This window comes from Panthera tigris, chromosome A3, assembly GCF_018350195.1.
Source record: "Panthera tigris isolate Pti1 chromosome A3, P.tigris_Pti1_mat1.1, whole genome shotgun sequence".
In the NCBI taxonomy this organism is placed as follows: domain Eukaryota; kingdom Metazoa; phylum Chordata; class Mammalia; order Carnivora; family Felidae; genus Panthera; species Panthera tigris.
In genome coordinates, this window is record NC_056662.1 from 29,968,986 (window position 1) to 29,990,730 (window position 21,745).

The 21,745-nt window shown below is 40.6% G+C and overlaps 1 protein-coding gene across 8 annotated transcripts in view; it reads left to right on the plus strand.

The window, feature by feature from the left end:
• Positions 1–21,745, plus strand: part of ATRN (attractin) — a 157,682-nt gene that overhangs the window by 94,300 nt on the left and 41,637 nt on the right. For all 8 annotated transcript variants that reach the window (XM_042980835.1, XM_042980829.1, XM_042980830.1 and 5 more), the window contains exons 19-24: positions 171–308; positions 3,050–3,143; positions 5,251–5,303; positions 8,158–8,252; positions 10,880–10,958; positions 12,876–13,033. In XM_042980835.1, coding sequence (XP_042836769.1) covers positions 171–308; positions 3,050–3,143; positions 5,251–5,303; positions 8,158–8,252; positions 10,880–10,958; positions 12,876–13,033 — 617 coding nt within the window. The remainder of the gene's footprint in view (positions 1–170; positions 309–3,049; positions 3,144–5,250; positions 5,304–8,157; positions 8,253–10,879; positions 10,959–12,875; positions 13,034–21,745) is intronic.

Here is a 21,745-nt window from a genome sequence, read left to right on the forward strand (position 1 = left end):
ATATGGATGTTTTGATCTCATTTCTCAAACTAGTTTTTAGTGGGCCAGTTTTAATGATTTTGCATTTAGAGGTAATAAGGTAATAAAAGACAGTTGCAAGTAAATCTCGTGGAACTGACTCCACCCTATTCTACCATGGGACAGGCCCCTTCAGATTCTTTTTCTTTCAGCTTGCCAGTGCAACGGGCACAGCAAATGCATTAATCAGAGCATCTGTGAGAAGTGTGAGAACCTGACCACAGGCAAGCACTGCGAGACCTGCATATCTGGCTTCTACGGGGATCCCACAAATGGAGGAAGATGTCAGCGTGAGTCACGTCCCTCGGGGTTACTGACTGCAAAGCAGGCAGAACACAGTGCTTCTGTTTGACTTGAATATCTAGGAGGAAAAAAGCCACTTGGTTTTGGATACTGCATTTCTTTGTCATACTTGTCAGGAGCTCAGCTGAACGTGGGAGGGAGTGAGCAAGGCTGCCAAGTGTCTGAGTATCTGGTTAAAGCAACGAGCCAAAAATGGAAGAGTTAAGCCTTTAATCATTCACTGTGAGGGTAAAGCAAAAGGCTTAAACCTGAAACCGGGAAAGCTCTGAGTCCCCTCGCTCCGTTTCCAGCCCCCTGGAGTGAATGCTGGATGACCGTCAGGTGGATCAGCACAGAGGTGGGGAGAGCCCCTAACAGCAGGCTCCAGCAGAAGCCTGTAAGGGACCCTGAGCATGGGAGGGGAGTGGGAAAGTGCCAGGGACCTTACTGAACTCGGAGGCAGTGTCTTCAGGGCTACCCCCTTCTTCCCCCTGAGGAGGCTCAGCAGAGGCAAGAAGATCTGCCCCAGACGTCAGATAAAGAGATGAGGGAATGCAGGCGCCTGAGCTAGAAATGCAGACATGTGAGAGTGTGGCCTACTGGGGGTGGGACAGGGCGGGGGCTGAGACCCTGCTGGCAGCTCCCTTCAGAGACTGCCACCCAGGCCAGTGCAGGAGGCCAGTGAGGTAAACCTGGGTCATGGGCTGTGGTCAGGTCCCAAAAACCACACACAGGGTTTTAACCAGATGCAGGACTCCTCAGCACTTCTAGTATATTTTAAGGATTTAAAATGATGAACTGCTTTTTGGCTTGTTCTTGTTTGCATTGGGAAGACCCTTCAGGTTCTGAGCAGGAAAGTAAATAAGAAAGGAAAATCTTTGCTCACTTCCCAAATCCCACCTCCAAACTCCTTAGCACAGCCCTTGAGAATCTGATGCCAGAGCAACCAGGAGAGAGCTGGCATTTTAGCCGTACATCCCTTCACCTCTCAGGGGTCAGTCTCCTCATCTGTAAAATGGGGAGAATAGGGTGGGGTTGAGGTGAAAGTGATCAGAGCAGGGCGTTCAGTAGATGTGGGCAGTTATTAGTACCCTCCTACTGCCCTTTCCCACCACTCTTAAGTAAAAAGTTCTTGCTCGGATTAAAAGGTATTTAGTAAACATATTTTCCCCTCTCATTATGACTGGGCTTCATCTGTTCAATAGCAGTCAGAGTACCTGGCATTACTGGGGAATGTACACAAGACGCTGTGCCTGAGGCCCCCTCAGGCACCAGACCTCGGGCACCTTTATCATCTTCAAGACCATGCATTCTGCCTAAAAGCTCACTGTGGCTTGTGGCCATACGGGGAACCACATCCAGGACATGGGACTGACTGCTGGGCCTGCTTGTGCCTCCAGGTGCCATCATCCCCATTTTTGCAGCTGCCATTTAGAAAAATGACATCCTCTGAGGCATTTGTGGGGCTTGAGTTCACTTGTCCAGAATTTAGAGCTAGATTTCTTTTTCAGAGCTGCAATCTATAACAGCATGATTTTTAAAATACTGTGAGTGGCACCAAGTTTGTAATGTTTTCCTCTTAGAATTGTGTAGTCCTGAGTGAAGGACAGTGGCCATGATCTATTGAATGCTTACTGTGTCTCATTCATGTATTACCTCCCATCATCCTTGCAGCTAGCCTGTGAGGTGGATACTATTCTCATCCCCATTGCATAGACAAGGAAAGTGAGGCCTAGAGAAGGTAAATAGCATGCCCAGAGGAGCTCCTCCTTACAGAGGAGCTAAGTGCGGGAGAATGAACTCGTGCCCAGGCAGCCTGACGTCAGGCCCGAGCTTCTTGCTAACACACCCCACTCCTCTCTGTACCCAGCAGAGCCAAGAGCAGAACACTCGTGCTTCTGACTCCAGCATCCATCCTCTTAACCGCTGCCCTATTCAGTTTCATGAGTTTCTTTGGGTGATTTTTTTCTTCACAGGATTTATTTTAAGTACACCTGTCCTCAGCCCTAATGCCTTTAATTTATTTACAGAAAAACAAGGTGTAAAGTGAAAAGGTATTGAGCGAAAGGCTTGTTTCATCCCATGTATAAAATGTGTCCTGGCTCACACTTATGCGTTGGATGAAGAAGGTGATTTGTTGATGGCTGGAAGAAGAGGTGACAGGAGTTGTCTTCTGCAGAGGCTAAAGTGGAAGCCAGGGTAGTGAGCCTTGCGGGGCCCCTGACCTGCCATTGCAATTTCACCCCAGTTCTGAGCCCTGTTAGGATTTGAAACGTAGCCTTTGTGGAGCAGGCACCTCAGCTGAGGCTGAGCGGCCAGACCAAGCCTCCCCTCAGGGGCTGTCATTGCTCAGAGCATCTCCGTGGGGGCAGGGACTATGTCTGTGTCCCCACACCCAGCGCCATACTGGAGATGCTTCACAAATATTTACTGAATGAATGAGTCATAGTAGTGACAATCCATCTATCAAAAAGATCAAAATAGATCAAAATGGTTGCTTCAGATGGCAGTGGGAACCAGCATTCTCTTTCCTCCTGTCCTTGGATTTTGGTTCTTTTAATGTTGCCTTTACATTATTTGAGATAAATCATTAGCTGAAAAACTTGAATCTTATCCTTTAAATGCTTTCATTTTCGTCTGTCTTTCCTATCAAATCCAATCCAGATAAAATTACGTGTTTTAGGAAAAGTCTGTGATAGTAGTCATCTCTTAAGCCAGTTGTGACCTCCATTCCTTTTCCTTCCCCCAGCGTGCAAGTGCAATGGGCATGCGTCGCTCTGTAACACCAACACGGGCAAGTGCTTCTGTACCACCAAGGGCGTCAAGGGGGACGAGTGCCAGCTGTGAGTACCACATCCTCGGGCCCCTGCCACAGGCCACACCTGGAGTCAGTGACTGACAGCCAGGCAGGCTGGGTCTGTGCCCTGTTGTCATGGGCTCTGGGGGATCCCCGGGTTGATGGATTTGGAAGTTCGCCCTGTCTACTTCAGACAGGTCTAATTTGGTCAGCCTCCATACTGAAGAGGTCGTAGGTTTGGCAGCAGTTCCTTAATGGTTCTTTAGTTCACATTTTATGTTTGAGTGACACTGACATTTCCTGGGTTCCTGACTTAGATTCATTTTTTCACCTCAGTCGCTACTCAGTTTTTGTCACATCCAGGGATTACACCCTTTCCCAAGAAATTTGGAAGAACTGGTATTCCAGGACAGTGTTTTATTTAGCATTTTGGTTGTCTGATAGTAGAGATGATCCTCAGGGCTTTAACCCATCCCTCCTTATTCTAGCATTTTCCTTGGTGAAGTATGTCAGACATCTTCCAAGGAAGAGTCAGGGGTTCCCATCCATGAGGATTCAGACAGCGTCAGACAGACATGGAGCTTTAGCCCTGGCTGAGCCTCCACTGAGCAGGGTGCTCTTGAGACAAATCACTTAACCAAGCCGAGCCTCACATTTCCTGTTCATCAATAGTGGGACTAGCAATAATTGTTTTTAGTGTCCTGATGAGTTGAAACAAGAGATTATTCCCCAACAAGTATATACCTGTCTGCCTCCCCAGAAAACCTCATAAAACACGTGTTCCAGGTTGACTCGTTCTCAAGAAGAGACTTAAGTGAGAGAAATGCATAGTAGTATCACAGCATTGAGCTGATACAAACAAATACATCATTGGTGAACTTTTTTCCCCCAAAGAACAGTAGTAATAATGTCACCAGTGACCCAGACCTTGCTGGTGATGTTCAAGGAAAGAATTGCTCTGTCTGCATTTTATAGTTCACACTGCTGTGCATATTTACTGGTTTCATGATGCCTTAAAGCTAGTATGTGAAGAAATGTTTAATCAAAGATTAAGTTTAGCCTTGTGATCTAGGCTCCTTTAAACAGAAAAATATAATAGAACAAAATTAATGACTCCTTTTCTCAGGTGTACAATAATGAAATGAGGTATAGGTCCAGTAAAAGACTTTCTCTTCAAGAGATTTTATTTATTTGTTTTTTATGTTTATTTATTTTTGAGAGAGAGAGAGTGTGTGAGTAGGGGAGGGGCAGAGAGAGACACAGAATGCAAAGCAGGTCCCAGGCTCTGAGCTGTCAGCACAGAGCCCGACACGGGGCTCAAACTCACGAACCATGACTTGACCCGAAGTCGGACACTTAACTGACTGAGCCACCCAGGCACCCCTATTGAAGAGATTTAGATACAAGCAAGAGCTAAGAATCACCTGGGATCAAAGGACACAATATCCCGTATTATTTATCTGAGAAGAGTGCTTGACCCAAGCTTTCCTCCCTTTCTTATAGCTCTTAGCTACTGGGCCTGCCAGTATGAATGACCTTGTGAAGTGGGAGATTGGGTTTTGCTGATGTTCATAAATGATATTTGTGTATTTCAGTGGAGGAGTAATGATTTCTTTTTTATTAGACTTTATTTTTTTTCTTCAGACTGGTGAACCACGTTCAAGGGTTTAACAAACAAAAAAACAAATAAATAAATAAATGTGATTCTCAGTGTTTAGCCTTTGCCTGCTTATTTTTACAGAACAGGATCAGTTTTATTCAGGGACAAGAGGAAGGAAGTGAGAAATGAATATTTGAAAAATATTTTAACTTCAGTCTTAGAGGAATATTTAGTCCACACAAAAGTAAAAATGTGTTTTTTATGTGTTTTCAAAAAACCAAGGATCTAGGTTTATTATATTTGGATTTGTCTCCTGCACTTTGGCAAATGTTTATTCGTTGGCGGTGGTGTGAACTGCTGGGCCATCACTACTGAACCTGAACACAGACTCTCATCAAGCTCCCTGATCTGAGTAACAGTGAAGAATGTAATTGTACAGACTCAGACTTGTTTTCAGTTTAGTTTTATATAAAAGGATCTGCTTGATTTTAAAATGAATGTAGATTTTGTTTTACCTAGCAATAGAAAATAATCTTCATTTTTATCCTCCTAGATGTGAAGTAGAAAATCGATACCAGGGAAACCCTCTCAAAGGAACATGCTATTGTAAGTGTTTTCACAATTCATATTTGTTTAAAGGCCAAATAGATCAATAAAACTTCATACTTTAACATGGGTTGAGAATGGTAAGTGCTTTAAGAATATCATGGAGGTGGGTCCTAATTTGATGTGTTTCTATTCTATCACATTTACTACATTTATGTTAATTACCTCTTTAGGAACTAATAAATAAAATATTTAATGATTAACTTACAGTGAAAGGTAAATCTGGCAAAGGGGCCAGGTTCTTATGGGTAAATGTATTTTCTTTCTATAGGAAAATCCACATAGTAGGCACAGTTACAGAACCAGAGAAACGGAGTAACGTTTTCGCATATCCACTCTAATTTTGTACCTGTTTTCCTGGATTGAATAGCATCCACTCAAAATTCATGTCCACCTGGAACCTATAAATGTGACACACACACATATATATATATACACATATAGATATACATTGTATGTGTGTATATAATATATGTAAATATATACACATATATCTCTTTTAGAAGAAATGAGAAAAACTTCATAACTTTGTGTAGGGGAAAGAATTCTTAGATATGATTCTCAAAGCACAATTCATAAAAGAAATACAATTTTTAAAAATTTTAAAAATTTTTATTTATTTTTGAAAGAGAGAGAGCATGAGTGGGGGAGAGGCAGAGAGAGAAGGAGGCACAGAATCCCAAGCAGGCTCCAAGCCCTGAGCCGTCAGCACAGAGCCCAAGGTGGGGCTCAAACTCACAAACCATGAGATCATGACTTGAGCTGAAGTCAGGTGCTCAACCGACTGAGCCACCCAGGCACCCTGAAAGAAAAAATTATTTATTGGGACTTTATCAAAAGTTGAAACTTGTATTTAAAAGAATACCATTAAAAAGTAAAAAGCCACAGAGAAGAAAAAATGTTTGCAAATTATGTATTTGATAAGGAGCTTGTATCCAGAATATATTAAAAAAACAACAACACTTTTACAACTAAATGAGGAGACAATTCAAGTTGAAAACAAGGAATGATTTGAAATAGACATTTCACCAAAGAAGACAGTTGGCCAACATGAACAAAAGACTTAGTAACATCACACATCTGGGGTATGTGTATTAAAACCACAGTGAGGCACACCCCTAGAATGACTAGAATCAAAAGTCAGTACTGTGACTTAATAGATGACTGGATTTTCACCTCTGCTCTACATTCAGTCTGTTGAATACACCTCTTTGGTTAGAGTACATTAAGAAAAACCTGGCCTCACCAGATAGAGTTGGAAAGGAGTAGAGTATTTTAATAACCCTTTCAGTTAATTATGGATACTATCCTTTGATACCATACCAAAACTAGACAACTGGTTATTTCTTAAAGATAAGTTAAATGTGGAACTCGAAACCATATCAGTGAATTTTTTGTAATCTGGTACATTACAACGTATCTATCTTGGAAAACAAAGCCAATACCCAATGCCAAGTTTTAGCAATGCTATGGGAAACTGGAACCATGCATTCTTTATGGGATATAAAATGGTGTAGGCACTCTGGCAAACCATTTGGCAGTTTCTTAAACAGTAAAAAATAAACTTAACAACAACTCTCCGTTTCCCTCTTCTTCTGGCTCCTGGCAGTCACCATTCTGTTTTCTGTTTCTATAATGTTGACTGCTCTAGGCATCTCATATAAGTGGAATCATACAGTATCTGTCTTCTGTGGTTGGCTTATTTCGTTTGGCATAGTGTCTTCAAGATTGTTCCAGGTTGTAGTATATGTCAGAATTTCCTTCCTTTTTAATATTCCACTTTATGTATACTGTTGACGGACCTTTGGGTTGCTTCCATCTTTTGGCTATTGTGAATTATAGCCATGATCTGTTTGGCTGCTATGAACATGGTGTACAAATATCACTTCAAGATCCTACTTTCAACTCTTTGGGTAGAATTGCTGGATCATTTGGTAATTCTACTTTTAATTTTTCGAGAAACTACCATACTGTTTTCCACGTTAGCTGCACCATTTCACATTCCCACAAGGTTTCCAGTTTTTCCACATCCTCACCAACCCTTGTTCTTTTCTTTTCTTTTCTTTTCTTTTTTTTGTAGTAGCCATCTTACTGTGCGTGAGGTGGTATCTCATTGTGGTTTTGATTTGTATTTTCGTAGCGATTAATGATGTTGAACTTACTTTCATGTACTTACTGGCCATTTTGAATATCTTCTTGGGAGAAGTATCCATTCAAGTCCTCTGTTCATTTTTAAATCAGGTTGTTGAGTTGTACAATAGACTTTTTAGAATTAAATTCTACCATCTTGGGCAGCTAGCTCTTTCTGCCCATGGGTCCTGTCCCCATGTTTTAATAAAACCACCTTTTTTGGACTAGGAAAAAAAAATTATACCATCTTTGGCCATTAGTTTCTCTCTAAAGGCATGTTCTTTTGCTACATCACTTTAGTGTTTGAATGCTTTCTTGCTTTCTCGAATAAGATAGTCAAGGCACATATTCCTTGCTCCAGACCTGGAATCAGCCTATTTTTCCATGGAGTCTCGATTCCTTTTATATCATTAATTTATAGCTGTGTATCTTTAAGCAAAACCTAGCATGTAATAGATGTACAATTAATATTTGTAGGTGAGTGAGGTTGGAGCCTAAAGTCTCAGCCAGGATCATGATACAAGGAGAGTTTGATAGGTTATTCCAAATAAAACAATACTGCCCACAGACTTTATTTCCTTTGAAAAGCTTCCTAGTTCCCAGTTATAAGTGAGCTAAAAGTGTTTCCTGGCTGTTGAATATTTATAAGAAAATCAGTCTGTATCTCTAAAGACTTGTTCTGTTTTGTTTTAATTTTTGAATATACATTTCTTTCTTTCTATAGATACTCTTCTTATTGACTATCAGTTCACCTTTAGCCTATCCCAGGAAGATGACCGCTATTACACAGCCATCAATTTTGTGGCGACACCTGATGAAGTAAGATTTTAGAAGTTTTCTTGCTTTGTTTTGAATTCATGTGACTCTTTTTCTTGATCCTTATGGATAGAAGCACGGCATTAGCATGGTCTCCAAAGTGGAGTACGCAGGACTGTTTAGAGGTGCAGGAAAGAAATGTTAGGATCTACATTTTATCTCCTCTCCATCTCAAAGACAAGAGTGACGTTGTCAAGATTTGTCAGGATCTGATACACAGGCTGACACTGACTCCACACATACTTGGTTTGCCCATCAACCCATTGCATCCCCATACAGGAAAGGAGAGCAGACTGCAAGGGGAGCTCCCCGTTAGAGGGGCGCATGGCAAGGCCCAGATTCATTTCTTAAAATGGACCAGACGCTTAACAAGTACCCTCAGACGGACTGCAGATTGAAATGAATGCCAGTGATACGAGGACAATGGCAGAGGTGACGCTTCCATGCCTAGAATAAGTTGTTAGCCTCAGTAGGAGATAAAACTGGTGAAGGTGCAATCGAGTCCAACAAGAAGTTGACCAGAAATCATTGAAATTATTAAGACTGTTGTTTGAAATGTGGGTTTATATCTTCTTTCATTAATGATGAACCACAGCCTGCCATAAGGTACTACCTAGGGGTAGAGGGAGCCAACATAGCACGACATTTAAAAGTGAAGCATTTAGAACATGAAGGCACACCTATATGATTTTTTTCAATGAAATATAAAGTCATTCAATGGCCAGTCCAGTACGTAATGAAATTTCAGTAAACTTGATGATAAATTATTTAGGAACCTCGTTTAAGCTTTCTTATTTCTCATCAACATACACAAAGCCATTTACAGTCACAAAATTCCTGTCACAATAAACATAACAAATAATACACAGAGGATAATATGACGGTAGGCCCATTTATATTCCTTTGTTAACAAACATTGTTAACATTACTAAATTAAAAAAAAATAAATAAATTAGTAGTAGAATAAAATCCAGAGTGTGGGATGTTTATTATATAATGAAATGAAAGTAAGATTTATTTTTTATATTCCATTTTAATGGTAAATTTAAAGAAAAATGAACTAGAGAAAATCTATTCCAATGAGTGAATTTCTTTTTAAGTAAAAACAATAAGTAACCTTAATGAAAATATTCTGTGGACACACTGTATGTCGTATCATTTGAATGGCTCTGGTGACTGGTATTTAAAAAAAAAAAAAAAGGTTTTAAGATAAGGTTATACCAAAGTACCACACATGAAATTTGTTTAATACCTTATTCCTCAGCAAGTGGTTGAAGGATGTCTTTCAGGATGTGATTGATGTTGTTGATTTTATTTTAAATAAACAAGACTCCTCGTAATACTTCTTGATGAGGTGAGGAGCTACGAAAATCTTTTAACCTCTCTGGAGTTCCCTGTTTATCTTATGACAGAATATTTAATAGAATTATCCAATATGTATGTTCTGTCTTTTATAAAAGCACTAGGATTTCAAGTTTATTGATCCTTTCCAAAAGAAGTAATTATTAGTAGTGTGCTTCCAATAAACATAAACACTTGAGCTGTCCCCTGCAAGAGGACAACAGGTTATATCAGTAAATGAGAAGGTAAATAACTGCTTTGCAAGAGAAACTTCTGGATTGGAGATCACATTTTGAAAATGACTGTTTGGAAATATTTCCATTGTTGTGATTTTGTGCTGTAAAGACCATTACAAATCTTACCGATCTGACTTGTTTTTTGATCTTTCAAGATACAGAATTTCAGCAGGATTGGATCCATTTACAAAATTTAAAAATATGACATCTGATTCACTTGCAAAAACAATTCTTTGACCACAAGAAAGAGATTTATTCGTCAAATTTCAGTGAAAACTTAAAATTAGCATCAGTTTACCCATTGTAGCCAACAGTGCACTTCTTCCCATTGGCTCAGCACATTTCTCAGAGAGGTCTTTTTCAGTCATTAAAATCAAGGATCAAAATAACCTAGCTCTTCAAATAGTTGTCTTTAAGTGGTAAAGGGATTTCAAAACTAATGAGGAATATTCAGTCATATTTCTCTTGATTTTTTTTAGTGAGAGAAAAATGTTTTTTCAAATCCCGAATGGACACAAAGTATTTTTTTAAGTTAGTTTATTTCAGTTTTATATGCTTTTTTTAAAAGCCATTTCCATTTTGGAGAACTTCACAATATATGTAATCTATCAGCTCAGAAGTATGTAGGTTTAATTTATAAATACACATAAACTGGGGACTTGGTTAAGTGTTTATGTATTGGTGTGAGCTCTCCAGACATTTGGAGCCCAACTACCTAGATGATCCTTACGACGCTGCTTCCCTTAACATAGGCCATATGATTTAAGACATTGTGCTCTGGTGAGGGGTTTTTTAAAAGATACTTTTTCATAGAGTTAGGCATATGATAAAGCATTAAATTATATATACTTTTAAGGGAGAGAAATGAAATTTATTTGGGAAAACTGGTTAGAAATGTTAACTCATATTTTATAAGTGTGAGTTTCTTTTAAGACGTCGTAAAATATGTTTTGTAATGAAGAAAATTGAGAGTAATAAAATTTGATTACTGTTTTCTTTCAAAATCTGGAAACTGTTATAATTAATTTTCTAACTGTTCGCACCTCTCATCAGCAAAACAGGGATTTGGACATGTTCATCAATGCCTCCAAAAACTTCAACCTCAACATCACCTGGGCCGCCAGCTTCTCAGGTAAAGACATACCTAGAGAAGACCTTTGAAGTGGAAGTAGCAGATTGAGAAAAGTGATGTAGTTGTTGAGAAAGGGGGCGCTGGGGACAGACAGATGGGTTTGAAACCCACTTTTGCCACTTACTACCTGGGAGACCTTGAACCAAGTGTCCAAACCCCTCTCTAAACCTTAGGGTTGTCGTAAAGAGAAGATAACGATACTTACCTCCTAGAACTGTTGTGTAGATGAACTTAGGTTATACGTGCCAGCGCCTACCACGGTGTCAGACTCAGTACGTGCTCACCACCCCTGCCCTGCTACCAGCTTTAATAGCATTGCTGTAGCCACTGCTCCGGCACTCCCGTCACCTCCCCATCCATGCTTCAGAAGGACAATATGGAAATGACTCAGAGTTGCAAGAAATGGAAATATTTTAAATAGAATGAGATCTTAGTAAGTAAGGGGAAATATACTTTGGGAATTAAATCAAGCTCTCAGAGCATAGTGTTTGCTAGCCTGTTTACCTTGCTACGATTCACTAAAGAAAATCTGAAGAAGTAACAGGTGGGCCTGATGTAGTGCTTATGAACGTAGCTTGGCAGATCTGGGTTTGAACTCTGCCTGTTACTATCTATGCTGCACTGTGCGATTAGGCAAATTCAGCTTTCTGAGCCAGTTTCTCGTGTATACAAGGGATGATTAAAACACCTAGCTGTGCAGAACATGGTGAGGATGAAATGACATAATAAACAAAGTAGTCAATGTAGTGCTTGAAACACTACCTTGAGCAGGGGAGGGGGAGAGAGAGAGGGAGACACAGAATCCGAAGCAGGCTCCAGGCTCTGAGCTGTCAGCACAGAGCCTGACGCGGGGCTCGAACTCACGGACTGTGAGATCATGACCTGAGCTGAAGTCGGATGCTCAATCAACTGAGCCACCCAGGCACCCCTAAACGTAACCTTTGTATGTATTATGTTTATCATATCTTAAAAGATATGCTATCTATCTTAAGACATGCTTATCACGTTTTAAAAGATTGTATAGAATTCAGAGAAGGTTTAGAAACTTGCGGTGAGGAGACACTTCTAAGAAAAAGTTGGAATTATGAGAGCCTTGGGAGAAGGGCAACATCTGTGAGCATGTGAATGCTTTTCAATGATTCTCTTAATGAGGACCCAAAAACCTGGGCTCCAGTCACAGTATTTAATGCAGACATGGGAAAAAAAAAATCTGTTTTTTGAGTCTTTGTAGATACTAGAATTCCTGGCTAAGGGAGAATATGGAATATTGAAGGGCTATTTGGGAAGAGGATAAGTTTATGCCAGATTGAGGGGATTTAAATACAGTTGTAGCTGATAACAGAAGGGACGGAGTGATTCCCTAGAGCTCCTTTCTCCCTGCTGCTGTTGAGACATGAGGTCACTGCTAGTTAGGAAGGGAGAGGTGACTCTGTCCCTGATATGGGGGATCAAGAGTACTGACAAACAGGTATAAAGGGGAAACGTAAAGCAGTTGAAGTGTTAACGTGCAGAGTGAGGGCCATTGCTTGTCAGCAGGATTCCAGTGGTATCTGTATTTTCACAACTGCATGCCATCGTTTCAGTGCTGAGGAGTTCCGAGACCCCTGCAAAAGCATTCTGGTTAAGGGCACAGCATTGTGTATCTGCCTTCCTGCTGCAAATCTCACCTCTGCTTCTTGCTGGCTGTGTGACCTGAGCCAAGTTACTAAATTTCTCTGAACCTCAGTTTCCTGATCTATAAATGAGAATAATAAGAGTTGTTGTTAGAACTAAAGGAGATTGTGCTCTTAAAGGCTATTCCTGGAACATAGTGAGTGTTAAGTAAATGCTAAACTGTCATTATTAATGAGGACAGATTCTGCCCAAAAAAAGAAAAAAAAATGGGGCTCTTGTATTTCATTCTTTTCTTCCTGACAGCTGGAACCCAGGCTGGAGAAGAGATGCCTGTTGTTTCAAAAACCAACATTAAGGAGTACAAAGATAGCTTCTCTAATGAGAAATTTGATTTTCGCAACCATCCAAATATCACTTTCTTCGTCTATGTCAGTAATTTCACCTGGCCCATCAAAATTCAGGTAAGAAGTACTTTTTGGTCTCAACCTGCAGACATAGTGAAATCTCTTCAGTGGAGGCTAAATCCACTAATTTGGAACTTGAGGTAAATGAGGTGCACAGTATAGCTTTGCCTTTGTAGTCTCTGTGGCAAAGGAACGTGAACACCTGAGCACCGTAAAGAAGGTGTGGTGGGGATGGCTTCAGTCACTTGAGAAGGGAAATGATCCACGCTCTTGAAAGCAACTTGGCACATAACACGTTCGGTAACTACAGCTGTATTCATTTCTTCAATGAGCACTTGCCATGTAAAAGCCTATAGAGCTTCGGTTCTGGGGGAAGGTGGGTATAAATGAAATAAACACACTTCTAACCAGCGAGAGCCAGAGTGTGGGATGTGCCATACAGAAAGATGCCACAAATGCGGGCAGAGTTTAAAGGAAGATAGCATTGGGTGGCAGCACAAGGTTGCCTGTAAGAGCACAGGCCCTGCAGTTGGACAGGGGGATGCGTCCTGGCTTGCTCCTAGACAGATCGTGTAGCCGCTCCACACCTCAGATTTTTTGTGTATGTGACCTGAAAGCATGTCACCTGCTGCTGCCACCAATGTTATCAACCTTGATCGTTTTCTCTGTTCTTGGGTGACCAGTAGACTCCCTCTTATCCAAGACCCGTGACCTCATTTTTGCTCTTTATCATCTGCCACTGTCCTCAAGTGCCTTGCCTCCATACTTTTCTCTTTTACCCCCTGTGTGGAATTCAGGGCTGGGTGGACTTCCAAGCGCTGGTTCACCTTTAGCCATCGAAGCACAGTCACAGGACTGGTCTGTGGCCGTTCACCGACTCTCAGAAGCAAGTCGTCACTGATCAGTGACAATGTGTTTGAAAAGGACTTGTGGTGATTTTGTGTCCATGCCTTGGGACTGTGACTACAGAGCAATCTTCTCCTTCCTGGAATGTGAGGATAGGTTCTGTGTTGTGGTTTTTTTTCTCACCAACCACTTTCCTTTTTCTGTCTAGTGGTCTACCAATGTGCTCATCCTCTAATCGGCTTTTCCCGTTGCTCTTAGACACTGTCTGCTTCCCTCCTTGGCCAGCCTTCTCATAGTGTTGGCTCCCTATCTGTGCTTCCTCTTATCTACTCATCCATCAGCCCACACAGCAGTGCCTCCTTCCCTCACCACATCCTGAAACTGTCCTGTCTTAGCAGATGCCAGTCACTGAATTCTTCAGTCTCCTCACTGCTCTCTTGCTCACAGAGTGGTTTGAGTCACTGTCTTTCTGGCCTTCCTGGTCCTTTCTTTCCCTGATTCTCTGGCCAGTCTCCAGGGAATCTCCTTCCTTAAATATTGGGGTTGTCTGCGAATCAGTCACATCCCATACAGTTTCCCGGGGTAATTCCATCCCACCTGTAAGACTTATGGGATTCTCTGTATTGGTGATTCTCAGTGCTGTCTCCAGCCCAGCTTATACTTGAGCTCCAGACCAATATTCTTGGTGGCTGCCTAGACATCTCTACCTGGACAATCACAAGCTCCTGCCTTTCGCACATAGTCATTCCTATGACCTCAGCCCCAAACCCCAGGCCTCTTTTCTCAGTGAATGACACCACCATTCGTCCAATTTCCTTTTGCTTTCCTTGTTAGATGTGTATATCAAGGTTAAACTAACCATTAGTAATTATAAATTGATTTTTTCTTCTTTCTGGAAGAGATCATATAAGATTAGAATTCTATGACCCTTGAGTACCTGATAGATCTCTCCTGTAAAATCATGAGATTTTGGTGTTTTATTTGTGGAGATTTTTTTAAACTGTTGTTTCAGCTTCTTTAAAAGTTATAGGATATTTTGGATTTTCCCTTTCTGTTTGAGTCATTTAAAATAATTTTTCCTAGTTATTATTTATTTAATTTTTTTCAGATGTATAGACATAAAGTTACTCACACTATCCTCTTATCTAATTTTTGCAGCATCTCTGCTTAAGAGTACTGAATCAGGGCGCCTGGGTGGCTCAGTTGGTTAAGCCACAACCTTCGGCTCAGGTCATGATCTCACAGTTTGTGAGTTTGAGCCCTGCGTCGGGCTCTGTGCTGACAGCTCAGAGCCTGGAGCCTACTTCAGATTCTGTGTCTCCCCCTCTCTCTACCCCTCCCCTGCTCACACTCTGTGTCTCTCTGTCTCTCAGTAATAACGTTAAAAAAATCATAATAAAATAAATAAAAAAGAGTACTGAATCATACACTTAAAAATGCTTAAAATGGAGAGCACCTGGGGGTGCCTGGGTGGCTCAGTCGGTTGAGTGTCCGACTTCGGCTCAGGTCATGATCTCACCATTTGTGAGTTCGAGCTCTGCGCAGAGCTCTGTGCTGACAGCTCAGAGGGAGCCTGCTTCAGATTCTGTGTCTCCCTCTCTCTCTGCCCCTAACCCACTCATCTTCTGTCTCTGTCTCTCTCAAAAATAAATAAACATGAAAAAAAATTTTTTTAATTAAATAAATAAATAAAATAAAATGGGGAGTACCTGGGTGGCTCAGTTGGTTAAGCGTCCAACTTTGGCTCAGGTCACGATTTCACGGTTTGTGGGTTCATGCCCCACATCGGGCTCTGTGCTGACAGCTGGGAGCCTGGAGCCTGCTTCGGATTCTGTGTCTCCCTCTCTTTCTCTGCCCCTCCCCTGCTTGTGCTCTCTCTCTCAAAAATAAATAAATAAGCATTAAAAAAAAAAAAAGTTAATGGGGCACCTGGGTGGCTCAGTCGGTTGGGCGGCCGACTTCGGCTCAGGTCATGATCTCACGGTCCGTGAGTTTGAACCCCGCGTCGGGCTCTGTGCTGACAGCTCAGAGCCTGGAGCCTGCTTCATATTCTGTGTCTCCCTCTCTCTGACCCTCCCCTGTTCATGCTCTGTCTCTCCCTGTCTCAAAAATAAATAAACATTAAAAAAAAGAAATTTTTTTTTTAAATAAAAAAAAAAAGTTAAAATGGTAAATTTTACCTTATGTAGGTTTTACCCTAATTTTAAAAAGTTTTAAATACCACAGCAAGACTTTTTTTTTTTTTTTTTTTTGGTAAATATAGATAAACTTAATCTAAAGTTTATACAAAAAGGCAGAGAGTCTCCAATAGCTGTAACAAGTGTGAAAAAGAGGAATAAAGTGGGAGGAATCACTGTATATAATGTTAAGGTTTATTGTTTAGTTACAGTAATCAAGACTTTGTGGTTGTTGGTGGAGGGATAGACAGATCAAGGAATAGAATAAAGAACCCTGAAACAGAACCACGTAAATATGTCGATACGATTTTTAACAAAGAAACAAAGACAATTAATTCAGTGGAGGAAGGATAGCCTTTTCAAATAAGTACCGCTGGAACAATTGGGCAACAACAGACAAATAAATGAACTTTGATCTAAACCTCACATCTTACACAAAATCAGCTCATTATAGATCATACCTTTTTTTTCCTAAGTAAAGTGGCTACTTATTCAGCCTCTTGTCATGTCAAAATGTTTTGTGCATATGCCACTATAATTAGCACACCCTCTGTAACAGGCAAAATTGTACATCAAATTATATTTCATGTTACCTCATTATATAAAAATATAAAGTAAAAATGATCTATCATTTCCATGTAACATTACTATTAAACAATTCAGCAGTAGATAATGAAGTGTGAAATCTTAGTAAAATATGATACAGGAAGAGCATAATGTAATTCTCACTTGTCGTTATTTGTTATGAATATACAAAGACAAATTTTTTAAATGTTATATTTACTGAGATTCTGGCAATAGCTTTATGTAACAAGACACAGCATACCAGGCCTGCCACTCAACTTGTTTATGGTAACTCTCAGCTTCAATCTGAAGCTGTTTAAAAAAAAACAAAAAAACAAAAAAATCAAAAGCCTGCTTTTTTTTTTTTTTAACATGCTAAGTATTTTGGCAAGTGTGCCGTTAAACACAGTAAGGAATTTAAGATAGCAAGAATAAGAAGTTAATAAAAAGTACCTGTGTCTATTTGAAATGATTCCTCTCCAAAGCCAAAGTGTAGTCCAAATTAATTCAAATGTTATAACACATTCTCATGCTAAAAAACATTCAATATTATTGAAGTGGAGGTAAATCCCGGAACTTTGGGGGCTCTGCCATGCTGCAAAGGGCTGTTTCTCTGGTTCACTTGACAGAGTCCCAGGATATCAAAGGGCAAGGCTGCTGTACGCAGCTCTGACCGCCCATGAAGCATGGCTACGGTGTCCTCAAAAATAGGGTGTGTGAGGATAACAGGCACGCTACTCTGCTAGCTAAAGAGATCGCACCCTCCCCCTCAGAGGCCCCTTCCCAAGATAAATGAAAGTATTTAAGGGGAAAAAATTAAAAGACACTTATCTACAGAGTAAGTATTTTGAAATAATGTGATCGCTGTTTCAGAAATGTTAACTGGAGTCATCTGGCCATTTCTGATTACATCTTAATGATGTGTCCACGTTCAGTTTCTGTGGACGCATCATTAGATCCTTCTAGTCAAAAATATTAATTTTAGGGACTCTTGGGTGGCTCAGTCGGTTAAGTGTTCAACTCTTGATTTCAGCTCAGGTTATGATCTCACTGTTTGTGAGATAGAGCCCTGCATCGGGCTGTGTAGTGGTCGGGCTCTGCACTGTCAGTGCAGAGCCTGCTTGGGGTTCGTTCTCTCTCTCTCTCTCTCTCTCTCTCTCTCTCTCTCTCTCTCTCTCCCCCCCTCCCCCCCCAAAAAAAAGAAACATTAAAAAATATTAATTTTATCTCCAAATACTGTAACCACTAGCACAACTGCAGTGTGTTATCTCCAGGAGTTATTAAGCACGGGAAGAGAAAAAATAGAGACACAGAATCCAAAGCAGGCTCCAGGCTCTGAGCTGTCAGCACAGACCCCGACTCGGGGCTCCAACTCATGAACCACAAGATCATGACCTGAACCAAAGTCGGACGCTTAATCGACTGACCCACTCAGGCGCCCCTTGAAGAAGAACTTTATATCCTAAGTCTGGGCAAAAGATTTCTAGATTTGACAACAAAAACATGACCCGTAAAGGAAGAAATTGATAAATTGGACCACATCAAGACCAAAAGCTTTTGCTGTATGTAGTAAGACCCTGGCAAGAGGATGAAACAGTAAGCTACATACTGGGAGAAAATATTTGCAAATCATATTTCTAACAAAGCACTTGTATCTAGACTATAACAGTTCTCAAAACTCAACACTTTAAAAAAGAAGTGCTCTAATTTAAAAATGAACAAAAGATGTGAAGAGACAGTTCATCAAGTAGATTATACGTTACGGCAAATAAGGACATGAGATACGCAGATTCAGAAGCCACTAAAGAAATGCAAATTAAAACCACAATGAGACATCACCACATACCTATCAAAATAGTGAGAACACCGAATGCTTGAGAGAATACAAAGAAATTGGATCACACATACATTGCTGGTGGGAAAGTAAGATGGTATAGCCACTCCGGAAAGTGGTTTGGCATCTTCTTATCAAACTAAACTTGCACTTAGTATACAACCCAGCATTTGCGTTCCTGGGCATTTATCCCAGAGAAATGAAAACCGGTGATTACACAGACACCTGTACACCCATGTTTATAGCACCTGTGCAGCAATATTCAGCAGCGTTACTCATAATAGCCCCAACTAGAAACTACCCAAATATTCTTCAGCAGGTTAATGGCCACACTGTGCTACATACATATCATACGTATATGTATGCAATACATATACATATGTAATACTCAGCAATAAAAAGAAATAAACTATCGATACAATAATTTGGATGAATCCCAAGGAAATTTTGCTGAGGTGGGGGGAGGCTTAGCAATTTGTATACTGTATGATTCCATTTCTATAACATTTGAAAATAAAAATTTTAGGGGCGCCTGGGTGGCTCAGTCGGTTAAGCATCCGACTTCAGCTCAGGTCACGATCTTGCGGTCCATGAGTTCGAGCCCCGCGTTGGGCTCTGGGCTGATGGCTCAGAGCCTGGAGCCTGCTTCCGATTCTGTGTCTCCCTCTCTCTCTGTCCCTCCCCCGTTCATGCTCTGTCTCTCTCTGTCCCCAAAATAAATAAACGTTAAAAAAAAAAATTTTTTTTAAATAAAAAAAAGAAAATAAAAATTTTAGACCAAAAATAGAGATTTGTCTACTGAAGCTTCAACTTTTTCTGACTTTTCCTGACTGACCTCAGGACCTTCTTAAAAGTGTTCACCTGATTAGGTCAGGCCCACCCGCACTCAAGGGGAGAGGATTATGCAGCGTGAATACACCAAGGTAATGGGAATCTTAGGTGGCACCCAGGGATTTATTTAGGTTGTTTGGCCCCATAGAGGTTGAGCTGTAGGCTCTAGTCAATACAATTTCACTTTGGTAACGTCTAACACTATCCAATTATAGATCAGATACATTTATAAAATATTTGATTTGGGGTCTAGTAAATATTATTTCTTGGCTTGTTTTAAGTTGAGGTTGTTTTCATACTGACATACCTTGTTACTTCTGACTCTGATTGAACTTTAGGCTTTGTTGTGTATAGCCGAAAAATGATGAACGTTTTTAAGGTTCTTAGTGAAAATCTTATGCTGCTGACATTTTTCCCATTTAGAAAGAGGGCTCCGTGCATATAAACAGGCTCTTGTGCTGGAGATAGTCGTGCTCTTGCCAATGCTGAGTTCTAGTTTTTTTTCCTCCCAGTGCCCTGTTGCTCCACCCTCTGAAAGCCACTGAAATGGTTTTAGAGCATTTCCTTCTAGAGGGATCTCTTCCCCACACTTACTTTTAAAAAGTACTAATTTTAAGTTTAAGAGTCAAAGGGATGTTGACTTTCTGCCTGATTTTCCGTTCTTCACCTGGGCTGGATCACTTACTTGAGTAAGATCCACTTATGAAAGCTGTATTCAGGAGCACTTTCGAAAATAAACTATGGCGTGCTCACCATTTAATTTGCCAAGCTTTCCTTGAACGAGCAGGTAAGTTCTATTGGAAATGTGTCTTTTTACTCTTTGGTACAACTAACTGTAGTATTTGCAGGCAGCGTAAATAGAGCTGCGGCATTGCGCGTCCTCGGTGTCTGCACACGACACCCGTTCTCTGTGCACTCGGGACTGTACCTGGATGTGTGCCGTGTGGAGGGCTCAGCCTGCCTCCTCCTGCACACATCCAGCGGTGTGCTCAACAAAGGGGGCTGTACGTGTCTGTACTGCTCTGTTTTCCTCAGAGCCTTAGCTTTTCTAGATGTGGTTAGCTCTTAAACACACCCATGCACACTTAGAGACTATCCAGATTCGGTAAAAATGTAGAGACTAATTTATGGAAAAGAGTAAGGAAGTGTCTAAATGGTGCAGGATAGGTCATTCGGTTAAATTTTAGTATGGCTTTCAATGCAGGCAAAGCCTTTTTGTCCTTGATTCTCATTTTTTAAAGCAGAATAACTGAGGAAATCTAGTTCTCAGAATTCATATAAACATTGGCACTTTAAAAATTGTAATGCTGAACTCAAGTTCCTTCACTCTGTACCAATCCCAGGATTCTTTTCCATAATTAGGAACAGATCAAAACCTGTAACTGCTAACTGAGGGAATTTGAAACCAACTGTAAAAATCCTTGTAGACACAGTTAAAAAAAAAAAAACAAAACACAACACCCAGATTGAAAAGGCCTTGTGTGTAGAAGGGTGGTGGGTGTGTTGGGGCCAGTTGTGCATGTTTTCTGGTCAGTTGCTCCTGTGGGTGAGCGCCCCTCCCTCAGCCTCTGCTTTCTGAAAGCAATCCTGCGTGTCCTTGCCAGAGGGACTCAGCTGGCATAGCCATGCCCATAGTTTGGGAGGGTAGGTATTCAAGATAGAGAATGGACAGGCAGATGTTTTGTGTGAGCTGGGAAGGTGGGCAGTGAAGCTGGGGTTCAGGCTTGTTACTGGCTCTGCAACAGAGGTTGTTATTGTAATGTGGAACTAATATTAAAGCCTTCTCCGTGCTGGGTGTTTCATCTGCTGGTTTATGTAAGAGGCTAGTGTTCACAAGCGAAGGCAACACGGAATTTGTATTGAGAACTGGGCATTCATTTGGACTTTAGGTTTATAGGTGCTAACAGGATTACTCCACTAAGCAAAGGATGTATGAGACTTCACTCAGATATGCTTCTTTTGGTAACAGTTTTGTTGAGATATAATCCACATACTATACAATTCGCCCATTTAAAGTGCACCCTTTAGTAGTTTTTAGTATATTCACAGAGTTATGTAACTTTGCCTTCAATCAATTTTAGAGTATTTCATCACCCCAGAAAGAAACCCTCAGTAACGGTCACTCCCCGTTCCTCCCTCCCCTTAGCCCCTGGCAACCACCAGTCTACTTTCTATCCCTATAGCTTTGCCTATTCTGGGCATTTCGTAATAATGTAATTACATAATATACGGTCCTTTGAGACTGCCTTCTTTCACTTAGCATACTGATTTCAAGATTCATTTATATTTAGTATGTCTGAGTACTTAACTCCATTTTAAGATTGAATGATATTGTATGGATATACATATACCACATTTTATTTATCCATTCATCTGTTGATGGATACTTGGGTTGTTTTCACTCTTTGGCTATTGTGAGTAATGTCAAATATACTTTTAATGTTTATATTATTGTATAATGATAATGATGGCATATGTACATACCTCCTGGTGTCAGATATCTGTACCTTAAAAGTT